This window comes from Symphodus melops (genome assembly GCF_947650265.1).
Source record: "Symphodus melops genome assembly, chromosome: 12".
In the NCBI taxonomy this organism is placed as follows: domain Eukaryota; kingdom Metazoa; phylum Chordata; class Actinopteri; order Labriformes; family Labridae; genus Symphodus; species Symphodus melops.
In genome coordinates, this window is record NC_136702.1 from 25,935,194 (window position 1) to 25,957,471 (window position 22,278).

General features: G+C 46.6%; 1 protein-coding gene across 6 annotated transcripts in view; it reads right to left on the bottom strand.

Moving 5' to 3' along the window:
* ttn.1 (titin, tandem duplicate 1) overlaps positions 1 to 22,278 on the bottom strand; it is a 141,843-nt gene that overhangs the window by 96,227 nt on the left and 23,338 nt on the right. For 3 of the 6 annotated variants that reach the window (XM_079357888.1, XM_079357884.1, XM_079357887.1), the window contains 21 exons: positions 17,180 to 17,470; positions 16,167 to 16,454; positions 15,696 to 15,824; positions 15,254 to 15,536; positions 14,995 to 15,178; positions 14,699 to 14,779; positions 14,021 to 14,288; positions 11,650 to 11,718; positions 11,327 to 11,380; positions 11,073 to 11,150; positions 6,569 to 6,628; positions 6,314 to 6,400; positions 6,031 to 6,099; positions 5,773 to 5,847; positions 5,520 to 5,609; positions 5,129 to 5,164; positions 2,522 to 2,572; positions 1,360 to 1,758; positions 891 to 1,169; positions 355 to 624; positions 145 to 284 (listed from right to left, as the gene is read on the bottom strand). In XM_079357888.1, coding sequence (XP_079214014.1) covers positions 145 to 284; positions 355 to 624; positions 891 to 1,169; positions 1,360 to 1,758; positions 2,522 to 2,572; positions 5,129 to 5,164; positions 5,520 to 5,609; positions 5,773 to 5,847; positions 6,031 to 6,099; positions 6,314 to 6,400; positions 6,569 to 6,628; positions 11,073 to 11,150; positions 11,327 to 11,380; positions 11,650 to 11,718; positions 14,021 to 14,288; positions 14,699 to 14,779; positions 14,995 to 15,178; positions 15,254 to 15,536; positions 15,696 to 15,824; positions 16,167 to 16,454; positions 17,180 to 17,470 — 3,281 coding nt within the window. Of the gene's footprint in view, positions 1 to 144; positions 285 to 354; positions 625 to 890; positions 1,170 to 1,359; positions 1,759 to 2,521; positions 2,573 to 5,128; positions 5,165 to 5,519; positions 5,610 to 5,772; positions 5,848 to 6,030; positions 6,100 to 6,313; positions 6,401 to 6,568; positions 6,629 to 11,072; positions 11,151 to 11,326; positions 11,381 to 11,649; positions 11,719 to 12,483; positions 12,520 to 14,020; positions 14,289 to 14,698; positions 14,780 to 14,994; positions 15,179 to 15,253; positions 15,537 to 15,695; positions 15,825 to 16,166; positions 16,455 to 17,179; positions 17,471 to 22,278 lie in introns of those variants that run through there. The other 3 variants (XM_079357886.1, XM_079357885.1, XM_079357889.1) reach the window with 3 other exon arrangements.

A 22,278-nucleotide genomic window follows, 5' to 3' on the forward strand; every position in this document is an offset into this window, starting at 1 on the left:
GAAGATATGAGTGAACGTCTCTCTGCTCGCTTAATGAAATATATTGAAACAGGAAGCGGCCCCAGGTTTGAGATGATCACTTCCTGTTTGTCAGTGTTTCTCTCCCCTAGCGTCAGATATTTGTCTCCTCTCAGTGATCCTTACCGGAGATCTCATCAGCACGTTGCCTCTCAGTTTCCATTCTCCAACCACGTCATCCTCTGATATCTCAGTGTCAAACTTGGCCTCGTCCTTCTCCACCACCTCCACGCTGCTCAGAGGCTTCAGGACCTCCGCCTCGCGCTCTGTAAATCAAAGAACAGGTGACACAGGGTAACCTCCCCAAACGCTCCTCTGTCAGTGGACTTCACTAACCTCCGAGTGTGAGCTTGGCCGTGTATCTGCGGTCCTCCACCTCGATGGTGTAGTCTGACACGTCGTCCGGCTGGCAGTTTTTGATGGTGAGCGTCATGTCCTTTCCGTCTTTGTTGATCTCCACTTTGTCAGACGGAGGGAGCTCGTTCTCACCTTTGAACCACTTCCAGTTGGGCGTGTCCTTGAACAGCTCACATTTGAACTCGGCCTTGGCCTTGGGTTTGACGTGCTGGTCTCTCAGAGGCTTCACCAGCCAGTCCTTGATGATTTCTGAGCACAGACAGGTTTTTAGTTCAACAGTTCAAAGATCTATGGAGTGATGTCAGGAGGCACGACGCTGTACCATTCACACAGCATGCAAGAGGTTAGCTGCTAACCGTTGGTCATTTCTACACAAACTAAACATGAGTCTTCACTTCTATCTTTGTTGACATCAAACAGGATGAGTGCGTTCAATGACTCAAAGAAAGTGGTTTTCTCATCTTCGGTGATGTCGTGTCCGTGTTCACCTCTACATCACGCTAATCAATGCTTACCGATTACTTTAACCTGGGTGGTCGTCTTCACGTCCTCCTGTCCTTCAACCTCACATGTATAGGCGCCGGCGTCCTCATCAGTAGCGTTCTGGATGGTCACGGCGTGCTGCATACCGATGATATTAATGGCCACTTTTCCGGCCTTTTTCTTCAGGATGGCGCCGTTCCGCTTCCAGATCACATCCCTCTCTTTGTTCAGCTCACAGGTCAGATACATGGGCTGACTCTTCATACACGTCGTCTCGGGTTCCAGTTCTTTCAGCCACTTAACGGGCAGCTCTGTGCAAATACATCAAGCCAAGAAACATCAGTGTTCAGAACAAAGACAGCTCCGGTTGACTTCTACAGTTCCATACCTGACAGTACCGTCTGACTTCTACAAAGAGATGGAGTCAACACAACAAACATACTTCTCAGATACTTTGAGAGCTGTGAAGATGTTTGTGGATAAATTATCCTGTTAGTTTACCTTCAACGATGAGCTTGGCCGTGCATGTTATTTCCTTGCCGGCGTTCTTGGCCACACAGGTGTATTCACCCATGTCCGACAGCTGAACGTCAATAATGGCCAACTTGCGATCTTTGCCGTCAGCAGAGAACTTGTGCTTGGGACCCTCACGGAGGTTGCTGCCGTCCTTCATCCAGGAGGCGATGGCAGTGGAGGGCGAGACCTCACACTCAAACACAGCAGACGAGCCGATGGACTCGGCCTCCTGCAGTACGATGTCCTGGATCTTCTTGATGAACTTCAGGGGAACGGCTTTGAGCTTGAATCCTCCGAAGGGTTCCTCTGGTGGGGACGGGCCTTTTCCACCAGGCCTCAGGCCTCGGCCCCGCCCACCATCACCAGGAGATGGTGTTTGTCTCGCTAAAACATCACATACAAAAACTCATCAAGTTAGTATCAGATGTTATGAAGGGGGACAATCAGACTCTGGACTAGGGGATGTTTGAAGACTTGCCTACAGTTTGAAGTGTTAGCATGGAAAGAGTGAAAGATTGTGTTCATGCAGAGTCGCTCCACGTGAGCTCAGCTTCTCTGATGAAGCCCAAACAAACAGGAAGTAAAGGCAAACCTCCAGCTACTCTGAAGCTTATTGGTTAAACACAGAGATGGCACAGCTGTCTGTACGCGTCACGTGGCTGTTCAGAAGTGGGACTGAAGAACAACCTGTGTCTGGTTTGGCCCTTAATAGCCAAGAACAGTAAAAGAACACAGACATTTTACACGGACCAGGAGAGGCGTCCTGATGTTCGAAGAAAAGGTTAAAAATGCATCAAATCTTTTTGATACTCGTTTCTTGATTTCTGGACCGAAACGACAAACTTTGATTCTAGCTGTCGTGGATCTACAGAACTTTTCTGAGTAAAATGGACTAACATTGGAAATGCATCCTGAAGATTACAGATCTTGTGTTGAGTTTTTAAACACGGTGCACACACATGCAACTACCAAAAAGTGAGAGTTCAGATATCGACCCTCGTGTTGAGTGTCATTAAACTCAAGATTTAAGACGGAGCAGTTGTTTGGTTTTAGTGAAAAGATCAAGACTACCAAACAACAGTGAAGAGATTATTTTTACAGAGAGCAAACGTTAGTACACAAAGGTTTTCAGTTCAGGTCTTCATACCCCCAAATCCTCGGCCTCGGCCTTTCGGAGCATCCTCTGATGGTTTTCCATCTGGATAAGAAATAATAGGATTATTGTCTCTGATAAAGCTGTTCAAAGATAACACGAAACATGCTCCATCAAACAACATGAACGCAGCGTCACATGGAAAAAGATGGAGGGAAACAAATGGATTTATAATAAGACAAGATGATGGATGGAAGAAGAAGAAGCTGAAAAGTCAAAGTGATGGTGAACAACATGAAGACGAACATTGAACACTTAATGATGGATGACACGTTTGATGACATGAGAGCAGCAGGACGGACAGATGCTGGATTTCATGATCTCCAGCTGATCTGATGGATCACGTGATGAATGTGATGAAGATTAGACGGCTCATTGGAAATGGATGGTGGCGCTCCACAGTGATTTGATGAGGATGGGTTTTGTTGGACTGGGTCTCACCTCGTTTGCCACCCGGGACCACCGGGGTCTCCCGAGCCCCATCCACCCCTTCACCTTCCCAGTCATCTGAGGGAACCAGCTCCCAGCCCCAGGCTTCCTCTTCTTCTTCCTCCGCCTCCTCTTCCTCCTCAAACACCTCCTCTTCAGGCTGGGTGGGAACCTTCTTCATCTGCACGGCTCCAGGCGAGACCTCTTTCACCATGGGGACCCGTCCTTTACCAGGCCTGTCTGGTTCTGATCCCTTCTCTGGACTCGGCTTCTTTGGGACCTTTTTGAGCGTCACAGCTTCAGCTGAGTCTTTTGGGGAAACGGTTTTAGAAATGCGTTTGTCTTTTTCAGCACTTGGCTTCCGCTCCATGAGGACCTGCTCCAGTTCTTTGGGTTTTGGGGAAGGTGTCTTTTTTAGTTCAGTCTTTTTCAGTTGTTGGATGGGCTTTATGGGCTTTTCTTCTTCCACTTTGTCTTGACTGGCTCTGGGAGGAGGAGTTGTTTTCACTTGGATAGCTTTCTTTGAGACATCAGTGGGTTTGGGTGGGATCTCTTTCTCTGCTTGTTTCTGTTCTGGTGGACTGGGCTTCTTCTGTGGAACAACTGGTTTCTCTCTCTCCTGAGCTCTCTCGTCCTCTTTTGTAGGAGTTGCGACCTTTTCAACTTTCCTGAGCTGCTGTTCTTTCAGGTCTTTAGGGGCGTGGTCTGGTGGAGTTCGGCTGGGTACCTTGTTGTCTGTAGGTTTCTTCTCCACTTCTTTACATTCTTTATCCTGTTTTTCTTCAGGTCTGGTGTCTTGGGTGAAAGGCTTCAACACAACCTGCTCTTTGTCTTTGGCTGGTGTGGAAATGCTTTGAGCTTTTCCCCGGAGTTTGTCGGTGGTTGCTGGGTCTTCGTCTCTCTGTACTTTATCAGCCTTTTCCACCTGCGGGGTCTCCCTCTGGTCTTCACTGACTTCAGGAGTTCCTTTTGGACTCCTCGTGGGAGTGTCTCCATCTTTCTTTATTCTAAGAGCAGCAGTGGGTTGGTCTCTTTGTGGGGTCTCAGCTCTCTTGAATGGAGTGCGTTCAGTCTCTGTCATTGCTTCACCTTCCTTCGTAGCTTTTGGAGCTTCAGCTGCTTCTTGTTTCTGAGGTTTTTCAAATGGTTTCAGTGTCACTACTTCTTGCTCCTCATCTTTCTGTGGTAACTTCTTGATTTTCTTTGTCGTTAAATCTGGCTTCTCTTCCTCATGTTTCGGGACTTGAGGAGTTCGTATCCATCTGGATTTATCGTCTTGTGGCGCCAGTTGTTCAGGTTCCTCCAGACGTTTGAGCTCAGACGTCTCTTCAGCTGCAGTGAAGACCCGGTCAGTCCTCCCGAGTGTGAGGACCTCTCGATCTTCTCTGTCCCGGAGCTTCTGAACAGTAAGTTCAGTATCATAATGCCTCACCACTTCAACCTTGTGAGTCACGACTTCCTTCTCAGGCTCTTTGGGTTTGGTTGGCACCTTTTTCAGTTTGATCTTTTGTGCTTCTTCTTCAGGTTTCTCTGATTTTTTCGATGGTTTCAGTTTGACTGACTCTTTCTGCTCATCTTTCTTGGGAAGTTTAGTTATTTTCTTCTTCTCCACCTTTGGCACCTCAGGTTCTTCTTCTTTCTGTGGTTTTAGAGTTCTTGTCCATCCTTCTTCCTTCTCTGTTTTCGACACAACTTCAACTCTTTCAGCCTCCTCAAAATATCCTAACTGACAGGTCTCTTCCTCCGCGGTGTAGACCCGTTCAGTTCTTCCCAGAGTAAAGATCTCTCGGTCTTCTCTGTCGTGAAGCTCGTGAACGTTGAACTCCTGGTCCTGATGCCGAGTCACTTCTGATTTGTGAGTTATGACTTGCTTCTCGGGCTCCGGAGGTTTCACTGGAACCTTCTTCAGCTTTATGATCTCTGGCTCTGGTTCCTTCTCTTTGGGTATTCTGCTGAGCTTAGTCTTTTTCGGTGAGTCAGGTGTTTTGGTTTCTTGAACTGGAATCTTAGCCTTTTGCTTAAGAGCTGACACTGTGGTTTAGGCAGTAAATACACGATTTATGACATAAAGACACACAAAGCACTGAAACGTGAACATGAACAGACAACTCAGTTGTTTACAAGAGAATGTCGAACTGCCTGTACGAAGTAAAGAAGCCAAACTTTGTATACCTTTAGTCGGCCCCGGCGCTGAAACTGGTTCCTTGTCTGAAAGAATGTGAAGGAGATCATCTAAGTACACATGATACAAACAGTCTTATAGAGGAAGGAATGGGTCAGGGTCAAGAAGGTGGGTTTTTCCAGACAGACAAAGACTTGAGTCAAGACGGTTTTGATGCTTTGTGAAGAATTTCAACGATTAGCTCGACTCCAGGTTAGTTGGATCCAGATTCATCCAGAGATGTTTGGCCTCATATAAAAGATACTGTTAATGTAAAGATGACGTGTACACACACATCAGACCAGGACATGGAGAATCAGACAGTGAAGACATTTCATTAAAGAAAACTCTGATTGACAGAAGTCATGAACGTAGCAGACAAACAGATGAACATGTCGTTACCTTCAGGGGAAGGGATTTCCTCCGATGCAGGAGAACGCTCAGCCTTTACGGCTGGGGGAGATGGTTTCTTCTCCACCGGTGATACTTGATCTACAAGAACGCCAACTTGATTAAATCACTGGCAAAGATCTGATCATCAAGAAACAACTGACAGATAATGAAACAACATAAAGTGAAAGATTTCAAACCTACAGAGTTCTGAGAAGTCGGACGGACAGAAACTGAAACACTGATGACCAACAAACGAAAATACCTGCTGGAGAAACCACTGTCTCTTCAGGAAGCTTTGGTGTTGGTGGAGATGGTTTCCTATCCTCTGCAGGAGACACTTAGGAGTGGAAGATACCAAAGAGAATGACCAAGAGAGCAGAAGAAGTGAAAGTGATAAGACATTAAGAGAAGACAGGTTGTTCAAAGAAAAGAGAAGTGCACATCACAGACTGAAAGTTATCTGAAACAGAACACTTAAAAACACAGAAGGACAAAAAGAGGACAGAACGTAAAGAACTACCTGCAGGAGCCGCAGGAGCTGGAGGCTTTGGTGTTGGTGCTGATGGTTTCTTCTCCTCTGGAGGAGACGCTTTGGAAATACAAGATGCCAAGATCATGACCAAGACAAAAACACGGTCAAGACAGACAGATGCACTGAAACAATGCCAGAGAAGACTGAGAAAGTGAAGTGAAATAGCAACACAAAGAAAGTTAAGGAAAACTTTTAATCATCCAGTAAAGACATCAACAAACACACAGACATGTAGTTTACAACAACAGACACAGCCAAGGGGAAGAGCTACCTGCAGGAGGAGAGACTTTCTCTGCAGGACGAGGAGCTGAAGGCTCGGCTGCTGGCACAGGCGCTTTCTTCTCCTCCGGGGGAGATACTTTGAAAATACAAGACGCCAAGGTCATGACCAAGAAAAGATTCAGCTTGGTCAAACAGAAGAGTGACACAAAGACATTAAACATTTAAAACAGTCAAACCAACTGACAGAAGAACAACATGGCTGACTGATGAGCCAGAAGAAGAGAGGACAGTATGAAGAGAATACCTGCAGGAGGAGAGGGTTTGGGTTTGGGTGCAGATGGTTTCTTCTCTTCTGGAGGAGACACTTTGGAAACACAAGATGCCAAGATCACGACTCAGACAACAACACGGCCAATCGAGACACAGTCAAGAGTTAAAGAGGATTTTAATGAGGTGAAGAGAGATGAAGGAAAAACCAAACAACAGCAATGAAAGAAGACGTTAGACCCAGAATGGTTCCTTAGTTCATGTTGTAGGTTAGTAATGTTTCATAATGAAGATGGACAAACGCTGTTAAGATGTGAAGCTCATGAAAGAGGGGTTGATCTGATGACGATCATAAGCCTGTACGGCTCAAACAACAAAGACTACCTCTCTGAAGAGCTGGGTCAGTCTTCTTTGGTTCTTCTTTAGTTTTAGTCGTGGCGGTTCTGGCAGGTTCAGATAAGTCCGGAGAAGCTGGTTCCTTTGATAAGACAGTTTCTTCTTCAGGGCAAAGAGGTGTCTTCTGAGGTGGGACTGGAGACCTGGTCGTCGGACGAACGTTGTCTTCAGTGATTGGTTCGTTTGATCGAGTGGCTCTGTCTGGGGAAACGACTTCTACAGGAGCTAACGCTGCTTTTGAAAGAGCAGGAGAGGTCTTCATTGAAGTGAGGGCAGAATCTTTGAACAGGGAACTTTCCTCCATGGAACCAACTATTTTCTGAGCTGAAGGAACTCGAGGAGAAACGTTCCTACTTGCTGGGAGGTGTTTTTCATTTGGCACAGGAGATGGTTTCCTTTCAGTGTCAGTTCCCCTGACAGGCACTTTTCTTTCAGCTGTGGGAGGTCTTAAGTCTTCAGCTTGAGCCTCCATCTTGGTTGTGGTAATCACCTCAGTTTTGGGAGGAACTGTTGTCATTGGATAAGAAAGGGAAGATTTGGGGAGAAACTCTTGTTCAGGCTGATCTGGAACTCTTTCTTCATGACGCCTGGTTCTTTCAGATTGAACTTTTTCCTCTTCATCAGACTCAGCTGGCTTCCAAACGCTGACTTCTTTTGGCACTTCAGACGTCTTTGGTTCAGTGGTTTCTTTAGGTAACTTTGATATTTTAGGTTTAACAAGAGAAACAGTTTCTTGCTCCCCTTTGTCATGGTGTACTGATAGGAATGATTCTGAAACTTCTTCTTGCTCCACATTCATACAGGGAATGTCAGCTTCTTTGAGTTTCATTTCTTGGTGACTTTTCTTGCTAGATGATACCACTCTTTTGGTTGTGAATCCAGCAACTTCTTTCTCTTTAGGTCGGCTTGTTTCAGGTGGAGGGATGGAGGCTTTCTCTGAAGCTGGATAAGAGTCATCTTCCTCATGGTGTCCTGTGTCCTGGAGATTTTCAGCTTCATGTTCTTCTTGTGGTTCAGGGCCTTCGACTTGCTGGTCTTCTTTGTACCGTGTAGACACCTTTTCCTCTGCATGAACCCTTTGCTGTTTTGTTTCCATGATTGAAAGGCTCTCTTCTCTTACAGTCGACTCCCAGAGCTCTTCTCCCCTCTCAAACATCCAAACTTCTTCTTGTCTGTGTCCAACTTCTTCTGCCAGACACATTAGCTCTTCTGGACCCTTCCTTAGAGAAACCTCCACTTTGTCTTCAAGCTCTAGTTCTGTTTGTTTCAGACCAGTCTTAAGGGGGACTGGGGCTGTTTTTAAGATTGGACCCAAGATGGAAGATTTGCACCATGAAGCGGTGGCCAAGAGAAAAACAACACAGGACAAAACCATCAAAACACAGAAACACAGATTTCAGTTTGGTATGTGTCCTGCTGTGATCCTAATTCTAAATCTAAATATTTGATAAATTATACCTCTCTCTTGAGAACTTTCTCTCGACTTTGGTTGGAATACTATTCCTGAAGGTAGGACCTCGTCTGGATTCAGGAACAAATAATCATCACAACCAGTGAGTCTACAGGAAACACTGCTGGCTAAATGAAACTGAGAATATGGAAGTCTGGGCGTACCTTTGGTGAGTGCACCTGCCTCCAGCTGTGGTGTGATTAGTGTTGTTGTGTTCTGAGGTACCTCCCTCTGTTTTACTGTTTTCATAACCAATATGGTGGAGCAAACACGACAGCACAGACATCAGGACAAAAGCATGACACATTAGTTCAAGACCGATCAAACAGCAAAGAATATAAGATAAAGAGGGGAGAGGGTTAGTTTGAAGAGGTTTCAACTTGTTGCAGACATATCTACCTTGTTGCTGATCTGTAACTAATTTGGGTGCCACTGCAGCCTCCTTTGGTTTTTGTGGTACCGTCGTTGTTTCTCCTGGAACCTTCTTTGTTTCTTCTACAACTTGTTTTGGTTTTTGTGGTCCCATCTTTTTGTCTTCTGGGACCTTTTTTGGTGTTGCTGGAACCTTCCTTTTCTCTTCTACTACCTTCTGTGGTTCTTCTGGAAACTTCGTTGGTACCTCAGGAACCTTCTTTGGTTCCTTGAGTACTTTCCTTTGTTCTTCTGGATCCTTGATGGGGTGATCTGGAGCTTTCTTCGACACCTCAGAAGCCTTCTTTGGTTCTTCCAGGACCCTCTTAGGTGTTTCTTGAAGCTTCTTCGGTTCCTCTGCTTTGGTTTCAGAGATATACTTTGGTGCTTCTGGCTCAGGTGTCTTTGGTGCTGTGATAACTTTGAAGAACATTTTTAATAAGATGATCATCTTGTAAACATCACACTCTATCGAGTGCTGAGCGTGTTCAGAGACGTTCAAAGAATGTCTGACAGCACATAACATCAAAGAAACAACACAAACACAAAAGCACAAACAAGGGAGTAGAGATCATCTTCATAGTACCTGAGGCTGGAGCAGCTTCAGCCTTTGGTGGTTGAACCACCGGCTCCTCTGGTCTGGGAACATCTTGTACTGAAGAGAAATGTACGCATTGTTTAACATGGCATCAAAGATTACACTCTGAACGAGCCAAAGACCAGCTAAGAGGACGATTCCAGACATTATCAATCGATACCTTTGGCTGGGAGACGCTCTGGGGTTGAGGGAGAAACCTTCACTGCAGGTTCTTCAGGTCTTTGTACTTCTGGTGCTTTAAAGAACATTTGGAAGAGTTCATTAACCTTATTGAAGTCAGAAAGGCTTGAACATTAGCCTCCACTCTGACGAGTGTTTCACACAAATCCACGAAAAACACACAACACATGACATCACAGGTCACAGAGGTCAAAGAAGGAGAACACACTGTCTCTCCTGCACCGTTTCTTAAGCTTACTCCAGTCTTTGAGGGAGTCCTCTGATTGGCTGAACTCTGACTTCCTCTGGTTAACACATTGATAAATCATTCACGAGTTAGTTTGTAAAGAGATGGTGAAGAACTCAAACATGTGTCCATGTCAAGAGGTTAGCAGTAAAGACATGATGGTTAAAGATCACAGCAAAGTGATAACGAAGCTTTTACTACTTTACCTTTAGACTTTGGCACTTCAGGTGTTCTCTTCACAGGTTCTACTTTGGGTTCTTCTGGCTTCAGTTTGGGTGCTGCTGGCTCGGGGGGTTTCTGAGGGGCTACTTTAGGCTCAGGAGGAACCCTTTGTGACTCCTCAGATGGAGCAGGTGGAGGAGTGACCTTCCTGGGAACAGTCACTCGCTCATGTTCGGGCTGCAGTTTGGTGTAAACTGAAGCTTCTTCATGGTTAAAAGAGAAAGATGGCCGAGAGTCAACAGAGAGCATGCACAGCGTCAAGGAGAAGAGGGAACAGAGACAACATGAAACATGGACGGACGGACGAACAGAAGAGATGGACGGAGAGACAGACAGACGCACGGACGGAGAGACGGACAGACAGACGGACGGAGAGAAGAGATGGACGGAGAGACGGACAGACGCACGGACGGAGAGACGGACGAACAGAAGAGACGGACGGACGGAGAATCATCTTTCGACAACATGAAGTTATAAAGACGAGACAGGAAGAAGGTACCAAAAGATTTATCCAAGAAGAAACACAGAAGAGGATTGTTGGAAACATTCAAAGACAAACTTGTTCAAATTCTCAGATAAACTATTAAAGTCTTTATAAAAATCTGCTGATATAAGAAAAAATGACCAAAAACTAACATGTATGTTCAATGGCCTCGTCTTATTGGTTTGTAGTCTGTGTTTTTTTTTACATTTTCTACAAATTGGAAAAGATTTCTTCTTTGTGTCTTTTTGGAAATCGTTTCATGAAATAAATATTGAAGCATTAAAACCAAAGTGTTCCTGCAGAAGCCTGGAGCTTCCTGTGATAACCAGGAAGTCACCGACGCTGTTCTGACATTATTAAGAGATGAAGACTTCCTGTGTGAATGTTTTCAAATTCAATGTGCAGAAGAAGAAGACTCGGCGGTACGCGGGTCAAAGTGCACACTTCATGAACTTTGACCCGCGTACTGCCTGCTGTCCGTGCCTCGTGACGTTTACGTGACTCTGACTGCGTGTTAAAGAGCGAAGAGTCCGATGAAGACTGGAGAGGAAAAGACATGAGTAACAAAGATTACCTGCTGTGCTCAGAGTTTCCTCCTGCCACGACGGCGCCGAGACGGTCCCTTCAGGCTGCAGCTTCATCGCCTCCGGTACTTTAAAATATCATCATCATCATCATCAGTGCTCTGATCACAACACAGCTGACATGAAGAATGTTTAATGAAAAGAGCATGAAGATGAACAGGAGCACATGAAGAAGGTCTCAGAAACAGGAGACACAGGACACAGAGGTGCACAGGTAACAAACAGGTGTGTGAAGGAGAGATACCTGTGAAGGAGACTGAAGACAGCGCTGCAGGATCAGAGAGCTTCTCCTCAGGAGCTTCAAAGATCAACAAAGTTCACATTAAAACCATGATCCACATCACAGCGCCTACGCTACAGGAAGCTTTAGGCAGGTTAATTAGAGCCAGGACACAGACCAGACTCAAAGAGGGTCTACAGCAGTCTGATAAGCGTCTACGAGCTGCTGAAGCCTTGAACAATAAACCAAGAGGACGCACAAACACGGCGGCCATCAGCTTCACTACGCTGCAGCTACGAGCTCTATGAGAAACAGCCAGCTTGCTTTTCAAAAGCAGACATTTATACCTTGAGGGGTTCTTTCTCTGCTGTCCAGCTGAGTCCTCTCTATTATTTCCTCCACGGGTTTTTTCACTTCTGGTGAAGGAGAAGAGTGAGCTTAGTGTGAGGGACACATGACCTCTGACCTCTCGAACTGTGGGCCATTAATCAAGTGAGTTAACATGGAGATGAAGACGGAGGACAGACACATGAAGAGGGAGACGCAGAAGCCTGTGACGGACGAGACCCGCACAGAAACCGTCTCTTCTTCCACCGTCAGACTCTCAAACGCTCCAGCGGATCATCGAGGGACGATCAGATCTGAGCTCCAACACGTCTTCGCTGAATGTTTGAACTCAGAGCAGACAACGATTGACTGAAGACACTTTTTAATTATGGATTGAATTTAATGACAGATTTTGAGTCTTGAAACATTTGATAATATTCTTGATTGAGTTCTTAACGTGTCCGTAATCCTCGTCTGTACGACTGTTTTCATGCCGTGACATTGAATACGTCTTTGGAGAAGGTGGAAGAATGAAAGTGGTGACGGCAGATTATTGTCAGGAGGGAGGACGGCTGAAACGTTCACTCAGTTATTTCAGACAATGGAGGAGGTTAAACTTCAGGACGGGGGAGGGGCACACGCTCATATCGATGTTGAAGTCACGCTTTTATTCACGCAAAATCAGAATTCAAAGTGGTTTTAGTGAATGTGAATAACTCCTTTTTGCACCTTTGATTTGCGTCCGTTCTTCGTACTGATAAAACGCTGCAGAATCTTTGGGAGAGGAACGTTGAAGTGAATTCTGGGTAATAATGTTAAAGAGTGACACTTGTTTGACAGAGTCCCAGACTCACCTCGGACCACCGTGGAAGACGTTTGTGACACGTGAACCGACGAGTCTGGGACGTCTGAAGGGTTTGAACAAATCAAACATCAGTTCATGTTCAACAGTTTTATGACAGCAAAACTTCACAGGGCTTCAGTTTCTAAATCAATACGATTAAACTCTGCGAGAGTCTCCGAGAGTCTCACAATAACAAAGTTACAGGTTTGTCTCTCGCTGGTCTGAACCTCAAGACGTTTTACTGTCATAAGTTTGAGAGGTTTAAGATACTCACCATGAGGAACCCTTCCAAACCCAATGTCAGTAAAGAGCAGGGTGCAGACTGTTATTGAACGTCAGAGACTGTGTGCTAACGTGTATACACCTTTGCCCGACAGGTAAAGCTCAGCGCTGCTTCGAGTTTCTCCGGTCGTCTCCAGCTGAGCGATCACCGAGTAAACGCCTGACAGATTGAGGACATATGACGCTGATTATTACCGTGTGGTGATCAGATAGAGTTCACTTGGTAAGCTTCGACACAAGGACGTGTAACGTGAACGTTTTTATCCGCGTACGCTGATGACACTTTGTTCTCTCGTTTAAAGTTCCTGTGAGGACGTTTAGCTGTGTATTTAGCACCAACGTAATACTGAGGGTTTTTATGACATTAAGACCAAATTAGACTCTCAGCTATAAGACCGAGTATTTATTTTTATAATGCTTTTATATGGAACCAATCCGGGGGGCGGTTAGCTGGAGGGCTAACCGACCTCCGGAAGCACAACAGCTTTTGTTTCCACGGCAACGATTCACCATGAGAGATTCATTTAACTGATTAAATTCAGCAGTGTGACATCTTTTACACAGAGCAAAGTAAGCAAAGATGTTAGGGCCCCCCTGTGGACACTGGGGGGCGCTAACATCCACAAAAACCAAAAGTTCCTCACATGAGCTTTAAATGTAAAGAACCTGATGGAGGTTGAGTACTCTCTTTGATGACCTTCTGAACCTGAACTTAAATAACATCGAGTCTCAAACCGAAGCTTTGGTTTCCCTTTAACGAGACAACTAATCAAATCTGTGCGTGGTGATGACGTCTGAACTCTTCTGCTCACAAACCTTCGTCCTTCGGAGTTACGTTGCGGATGGTCATAAAGTGCCGGCGCCCCTCAGTCCTGAAGTTATATTTTGTGCTCTCTTTGAGTTCCCATGAGTCTTTGTACCAAGTCACGGTGGCGTTGTCAAAGGCCAACTCGCACTCGAAGGTGGCGGCGGGACGTTCATCCACCAAGATACTTCGGATGCTTTTAGTGAACTGAATTTGTTTGGCTAAAATTAAACAGTCAGAGTTAACGTCTGATCTTCAGTTACGTTATAATGAGGTTTGTTTTTATACGTTTAAGAGACACAAGAAACACAGAACACGAGAATGACGTCATCACATGAACCGGCGAGCTCAAAGAGGTCAGTGAGGGTTCGGTTAGTCCTACCTGTCCTGTGAGCAGATCCTGCTGATCAAATGAAGGACACGTTACAGACGTACAGACAGGAAGGCCGAACGCTCTTACCTGTGACGGTGAGCTTGGCGTTGGCGATGTGCGGTCCACACACCACGCGGTAGTTGCCCTGATCTTTCACCATGCAGTTCTTGATCTTCAGGCAGTGGCGGTCGCCCACGCTGCTGATGTCGTACTTATCGCTGCTGTCCAGCTTCTGCGTGCCCTTGTACCAGGTGAGCGTGATCTCCGGGTAGTTGATCCGGACCCGGCATTCGAAGGTGGCGCTCTGGTTCTCAGCTGTCGTCTGGTCAGTGATGTCCTCGAGCACGGAGACGGGCTGAGGATTCAGATTTGTGGCTTTTAACGGATGAATCATTCTGATAAATGTGTGTGAAAGGTTCGCTCGTAAGGACGAAGGCTGTTTGTGGAGGCGGAGCCATCTGAGGACTTTTCTGTGTTTATTTAGAAAAGGAGCGGCGGTGTGTTTTTCATAATAAAGCTGAATCAGTTCAGACTAATGATGAACATGAAGCAGAGACTTCTGCAGGAATAAGGACAGCTAGAACAAAGACCTTTCATTAATGAACACTGAAAGAAACTGTCAAAAACAAAGTCTCTGAAACACTGACGGGATAAAAGAGCCGCTTTCACATATTTAAAGTTACAAACAGACTCATGTTGTGTTTCCTTCCTCTGCTGGATTTGAAGTCTTCAGACCTGTGTTGGATCCACAGCGTGGGCTTTTACCTCTGTGCCAACACGTCCCTCCAGCTGTGTGATGAATCGAGCCATGTCTGCCTCATCAACTCGGCCGCCATGCTCCACTTCCTGTAGGAGGAGGGTCAGTGGTTCAAAGTCAATAAAGCTCTGACAGGAAGTGGAAATACTAAACAGCTCATCCTGATCCTGGACGGAGAGAGAAGCTGGGCAGACAACACTTCATAGAGTCTGAGGTGAAACAATTCTTCACATTCACATTTCTGGTGTCACATCATATTTTATATTCCTCCACTGATAAACCATCTCAGCTGAGCGTCTCTTACCACTTTCCCAGTCTCTATCTCCTTCTCCCTCTTCAGGAACTCGATGGCCTGCAGGATGGCGCGGTAGTCGTGGATGCCGTGCTCGTTCAGGATCTTCTCGTATTCTTTGGGGTCGTGACCTCTGAGCAGCTCCACGATGTCGATGTCTCCTTCCTTCTTTGGACTCTTCTGCTTTGAAGGAGTCCTGAAGAAAAATCAAGCGCACCATAAGAGAACGTTGGACAGGCGGACACGTCTATAAATGATCAACCTGTCTTACTTCTTCAGCCTCGTCCTGATGTCTCCCAGTCCTTCCATCTCCTCCTTCTTGGTGACCGCCATCTCAGCGCTGCACTCGATCTCTCCGTGCTTGTTGGAGGCCACACACCTGTAGAGACCAGCATCAGACTTGGTCGTCTCTCTGATCTCCATCTTGGCGTCCTGGCCTTTGTGCTCAATAGAGATTCGACCACCAGCAGTGATCTGCCTCCATTTGCCCTTCATCCACTTCACGCTGGGGATGGGGTCACCACCAATCTTGGCGATGAACGTTGCAGTGCCCTCTGCAACGAGAACACAGACACGCAGCGTCATAAGAATTCCTCCGTGTATGAAGGAGTGCGCTGATTTGTTTTTTTCACTTGGAGCATTGATTGCTCAGAAGTGTCCACGGCTGAAAGCTGTCAGAGTGAATGTTAATGACGAACAGTGTGAGGACTCACTCTCTGTGACCGAGATGTTTTTGGGTTCCTCGATGAAGAAAAGGTTGTCGAGCCTCTTGACTGGGGCAGCGGCGGCGGCTGGGGCAGCTGGGGCGGCGGCCTCGGCTGGGGCGGCTTTGACTCCTTTTTCTGGAAAAAAAAAATTGAAGGTGAAAAACATTTTCACTGACTCCGAGAACCCCGATCTGAACCTCAGGCCAAGCAGTCCGATGTTGGTGACGGTTTGTAAGACCAGGCTTGGCTTGATATCATAAATGACTCCAAGGATAAAAAACAAGACAATCGTACGTCAAAGAAAACTTCATCGGGTTGGAAGAGAGAAGAAAGATCGTTAAGTCTGATTCTATGGAATAAAAGCAAACTGGTTGGTTCAATGGCTCATGTCAATCAAAATGCCCAGATAACCTCCTGTTGTGTGTAAAGTGAAGCTGCAGTGAAAACAGGTGATGTCGCTCAGACACAGCTGATTACCTGTCACAGTGACCCTGGACTTGCAGAAGTTGCTGCCGTTGGTGTTGCTGGCCTTGCACAGATAATCTCCAGCGTCGCTCTTTGACGCCGAGCTGACCTCCAGACTGGCAGTCCCGCCAACAAACGTGATCCTGGTGTTTCCACTGGACGTCAGCTCCCTCCTGTCCTTCATCCACTGGATGTTCAGAGGAGCCGAGCCGATCACGTGACACTTGATGCTCAGCTTGTCGCCCTCGTTCACCGTCGCCGGTTCCAGAGGGATGTCGAACTTTGGAGCCTGGCCGCTTTCTGAAGGAGTGATTGTAAAGAGGAAGGACAACTACAGCACGCTGCTTTACACATGGTGACATAAACAGCACTCAGTGTCTGCCTAACACTTCAGAGCAGACTGTTACAGAGGAAGATGTGACGACACGGATACTTGAACACGTGCGAGTGAACGCTTTAAGGTTTGGGAGCAGGATTGGTCCTGGTCTCTGATAAACACTGTCAACAACAACGTTTAATGAAGGCACCGGGGTGACGGACAGTCGTCCAGGATTCTTGGAGTTGGCAGCACTTTTTCAGGTTAATAATGAATATTCCAGATAAGATGTCCTGATCTTTGTTTGCAACCAAACGCCTTGTTTCCACACCTGTCTGTTTATGGTGGCAGGTCAACCATCACCTGGAAGTCCATTCATTCCTATGGGAATCTCTGGGATATCAGATAAGCTACGATATTTCAGACAGTTTGTCTGCAGGTGGGGGGGCCGAGGTCTTCTGTTTGTAATCTGGTATCAGGACATCTTCAAATAGCTCAAACTTTGTGTTTCACCCTTCAAAACTCGCTTTCAGTTTGAAGGAAACAATAACAACGTCATGTGCATCTAATGTGCGTTGAGTTTCCCCCCCCCTCCCACACACACACACACACACACACACACACACACACACACACACACACACACTTTATAAGGAGATGGTGATAAAAAATAAATCCTGATCAGTATTACAGATTTCTTTTTTGGTACCTGAGATGGAGAGAGACACCTGACATGAAGCTTCTCCAGCTTCATTTGAGGCGGTGCACGAGTACTCTCCGCTGTCATAGGTGGACGAGTCTCTGACACACAGCACAGCCATGTTGTTCTGGAAACTGATGTCGTATTTGTCCGAGCTGTAGATTTGACTGTTGTCCTTGTACCAGGCGATGGTCAGAGGCTGAGAGCCTGACACTCGGCCCTCCACCTTCACCGTCTTACCCACAGAATCCACCATGGACTCGGAGGGCTTCCTGGTGAAGTTTGGAGGCACTTTGCGTTCTGTTAGTGGGGGAGAAAGGGAACAACATCAGGCAGGGTAAGAGTCTATGTTAAAGGCCGCTGGGCCTTGAACCTTAATACTGGAAAACAGAAAGCCACAGCACAGAGACAACACCAAACAACCTGCATGACAGAAGCAATCAGGACATCCACCTGTCTATGAAACTCTGTTCAAGCTAACTCCTATTCCTCTGACCCAGCCATAAAACTCTCATGACAAAATCTGAGTCTGTCCACGTCCGACAAACACAGGAGCAGGACCAGCAAACCCTGAACAACAGAACGTGACCAAAGACCTAACGGATGGTACGAACCAACGAGAATACGACCACAGGAACGACCACGGCACGGGAGGTTAGTGATAGTACAGAGAACCAGATGTAGGGATGCAGTGGTGACGGTTAACATGTTACCTATTTTAACATGAGCATGACAGGTGTCCGATCCAGCTGCGTTTGAAATGTTGCACGTGTATTTTCCTGCTGCCGTGGCTCTGTCGCTGTAGAGAACCTCCAGAACACACGAGGAGTCGCTGGTTTTGACGTTGTACTGGTAAGAAGCCCAGATCAGCTTGTCGTCCTTCTTCCACGTCACGTTGACCCTCTGACTGCCGCTGTAAGTGCACTCCAGCCTCAAAGGTTTACCCTGTTCATGGCACATGTCTGCCAGCTTCTTGACAAAGTGCACAGGTTCTGAGAGGAGCAATGTTGACATCAGTCAGAGAAATTATTGACCCGTTCATGCCGAGGACAAAATGTTATGTGACGGCGCAATATCCAAAGAGATCTGCGTTGTCCTCATAGGAGAGGCTATGTGAGGGGACAGAACTCTACCCGTACACGAGGGTTTGACCCGCAGTGGAAGAGCTATGTGAATCTGGTTTATTTGTAGTTAGGAATGATTCACTTCATGCACGAATGAATGAATGTACAGTATCTGTGCTGTTCTGGTTACCTAGTGTGACATAAGCATGGCAGATATCAGATCCGTCTGCGTTGGAAATTTCGCAAGTGTATCTTCCGCGAGCGTCTTCTCTGTCACTGTTGAGGACGTCCAACACGCAGCTGCAGTCTGAGGTCTTCACATTGTACTGATAAGAGGCCCAGATCGGCCTGCCGTCCTTCCTCCAGCTCACGCTCACTCGTTGGCTGGCGGTGAACGCGACCCTAAGTGTCAGCGGTTGGCCGACTCTGAACGTGGTGTTTTCCAGCTTTCTGATGAAGCGTGCGGGCTCTGTGAGAAGCAGTCAGGGTTGTTAGATTGAGGTAATGGTAAGCAAGCAAAAGTGAGTCCTGTTATAATTATCATTGAACGTGTGAGCTTAAACAGATCCTACTCCAGGAACGGCTTCTGTTCCAGAGGCAATAAGCACACAGTATGTTTAGTCCTGAAGAGGTTCAGTGAGTTCATCTTCCCCTCGTTGTCGGGGCACCACTAATGAACCATGGGAAATGTATCATTCACAGCCCAGGTGAAACGGAACGAGCCTGAACTAGTTTACTGTCAGCCACGTCACGTGATCAAACTTCTAACATGTTGTTCTCTTCAGAGACTTCCTCTTTGACACCAGTGGAACAGAAGCCAGTGTGGAGTAGGATATCTGCTCTGTATGAATGCTGGTCAGTGTTGGCCAATAAGGAATGAGTGTTGTGGGGATTCTGGGAATTGATACCTTTCTTAGAGGTTTTACAAACAACGTAAGCGTCACAGACGGCAGAACCTTCAGCGTTTGAAACTTGACAACAATAGACTCCGGCAGCTTCTTCTCTGTCACTATTGAGGACTTCCAGAACACACGACAAATCGCTGGTCTTGATGTTGTATTTGTATGAAGCCCAGATTGGCTTGCCATCCTTTCTCCAGCTGACATGAACTCGCTGACTTCCAGCGTAAGTGCACGACAGACGCAATAGATCGCCCAGACGGTAAGGTGTGTCTTCGAGCTTTTTCACAAAGCGCACAGGTTCTGAGAAAGGCAACATGAGTGTTAGTCATGAAACATACCCTAAGCTTTGAGCCATGAGTGAGTCAGTATGTTAGGATGGAGTTACCTAGTCTGACATGAGCGTGACAGCTAGCTGAGCTTGTAGCATTGGATATTTCACACAAATATTTCCCAGCAGCCTCTTCTCTGTTGCTGTTGAGAACCTCCAACAGACAGGAGTCATTCGTGGTCTTCACGTTGTACTTATATGAAGCCCAGATGGGCTTGCCATCTTTAGTCCAGGTCACATACACGTGCGGGCTGCCCGTGTACGTGACCTGGAGCTTCAGAGGCTGCCCAAGTCTAAAGGTCATGTCGTCCAGCTTCTTCACCAAGCACACGGGTTCTAGGAGGGGCAAGGATTAGTGAGTTATTAGATGTTAACGATGGGCAACGCTCAGCAATGTTCGAGGAAGTAGAATGAAAGTGTGATGATGACCAAAACAAGGCTCACTGTTTTCAGTTTTTAAAGACTTGAAATAAAAAGTACCAATTTAAAACAAGACTACAGAAAACGAATAAAAATAAACGATGAACAGCTCTGCAGCGCAGAGGGGGAGGGGCAACACTGATGGGAGGGGCAACACTGATGGGAGGAGCAACACACTGATGGGAGGAGCAACACACAGATGGGAGGGGCAAAACACAGATGGGAGGGGCAACACTGATGGGAGGGGCAACACACTGATGGGAGGGGCAACACTGATAGGAGGGGCAACACACTGATGGGAGGGGCAACACTGATGGGAGGGGCAAAACACAGATGGGAGGGGCAACACTGATGGGAGGGGCAACACACTGATGGGAGGGGCAACACACAGATGGGAGGGGCAACACTGATGGGAGGGGCAACACACTGATGGGAGGGGCAACACACTGATGGGAGGAGCAACACACAGATGGGAGGGGCAAAACACAGATGGGAGGGGCAACAATGATGGGAGGGGCAACACTGATAGGAGGGGCAACACACTGATGGGAGGGGCAACACTGATGGGAGGGGCAACACACAGATGGGAGGGGCAACACACAGATGGGAGGGGCAACACACCGATGGGAGGGGCAGCTTTGTTTTGGTTTGAGAGACTGATGAGACTTCTTCTGTACTCAGAAAGTCCTCGTTGTATTCACGAATTAAACAGTCAAGTAAAAGTTGAATATTTTCATGTGTTCATCTTTTGGTTTGATAAAAACGAAACAATGAGCCTTCGTGTTAAATGTGTTACCTAGCTTGACTCGAGCGTGGCAGGTAGCCGAGTTTTCAGAGTTTGAGATGACACAGGAGTATCTGCCTGCTGCTTCCAGACGGTCACTGTTCAGGACCTCCAAGACACAGGAGTTATCTGTGGTCTTGATATTATATTTGTAGGAAGCCCAGATTGGTTTGCCATCCTTGGTCCAGCTCACATAGACCCTCGGGCTGGCACTGAACCCGCAGTACAGTGTCAGCGGCTGGCCCAGTCTGAAAGTGGTTTCTTCCAGCTCTTTGATAAAGCGCACAGGTTCTAAAGAAAGCAGTGATGATGTTAGTTTCTGTGATTCTATGTGAAAGCTCTGCTCAGCAGGGGGTCTGCTTGAACTGATGATTATTTACATTTTGTGAAATCTACTGAAGTTAAGCATTACCTATCTTAACCATAGCATGGCAGATATCAGTGCCCTCTGAATTGGATATTTCACACGAGTATTTCCCGACAGCTTCCCGACTGTTGCTGTTGAGAACTTCCAGGGTGCTGGAGAAGTTGGAGGTTTTAACGTTGTATTTGTACGAAGCCCAGATGGGTTTGCCGTCCTTCATCCAGAGGACGTAGATCCTCTGGCTGCCGGTGAACGTGCACTCCAGCGTCAGAGGGTGGCCGATTTTATAGAAACTGTTTCTCAGTTTTCTCACAAATCGAACCGGTTCTAAAAAATCGATTAGTCATGATGGTGTTAGATAATATAAGCAGTGATGTTTAGGTTTATCAAGGACCTGCAGAATGATACATTATTAGTGTGTAAATGATTGAAGTGATGTTTTGAATCCCTGTTTACCTAGTTTGACATTAGCATGGCACACATCCCTTCCTTCAGCGTTTGAAATTTCACAGGTGTATTTCCCAGCAGCCTCTTCTCTGTCGCTGTTGAGCACTTCCAGGATGCAGGTGTCTTTGGTGGTCTTCACGTTGTACTTGTACGATGCCCAGATTAGTTTGCCGTCTTTCTTCCAGGTTACGTTGATTCTCTGGCTTCCAGTGTATGTGCATTTTAAGGTCAGCCGTTCACAGATTCTGAAATATGTGTCTTCCAGCTTTTGTACGAAGCTTGCGGGCTCTGAGAGGAGTAATGATGGGGTTAGTTGCATGTAAGAACACTTTGTGTTATGCTAGCAGGCAGGCATTAGTCTGGACTAACTGAGAATATTGTTCTATGTTGTTATGTAAGATAACTACAAAGCAACAGAAGGTGAGGTTCTTGAAATAAAAGCAGGAGATGTGTAAAGAGTTTACCTAGGCTCACTCGAGCGTGGCAGACATCAGTTCCCACCCCATTCGAAATTTCGCAAGTGTACGTTCCAGCTGCCTCGAGCCTGTCGCTGTTCAGGACTTCCAGAACGCAGATAGAATCAGTGGTTCTAACATTGTACTGATAAGAGGCCCAAATCATCCTGCCGTCCTTTTTCCATGTGACGTTGACCCTCTGGCCTCCAACATAAGCGCAGGTCAGCTTCAGCGGCTGACCAACTATGAAAGTCGTGTCCTCCAGCTTGGAGGTAAAGCGCACAGGTTCTGAGAGAAGCAATGTTAATGTTAGAAGTGTGAAAACTGTTAAACTGCCATGCAGG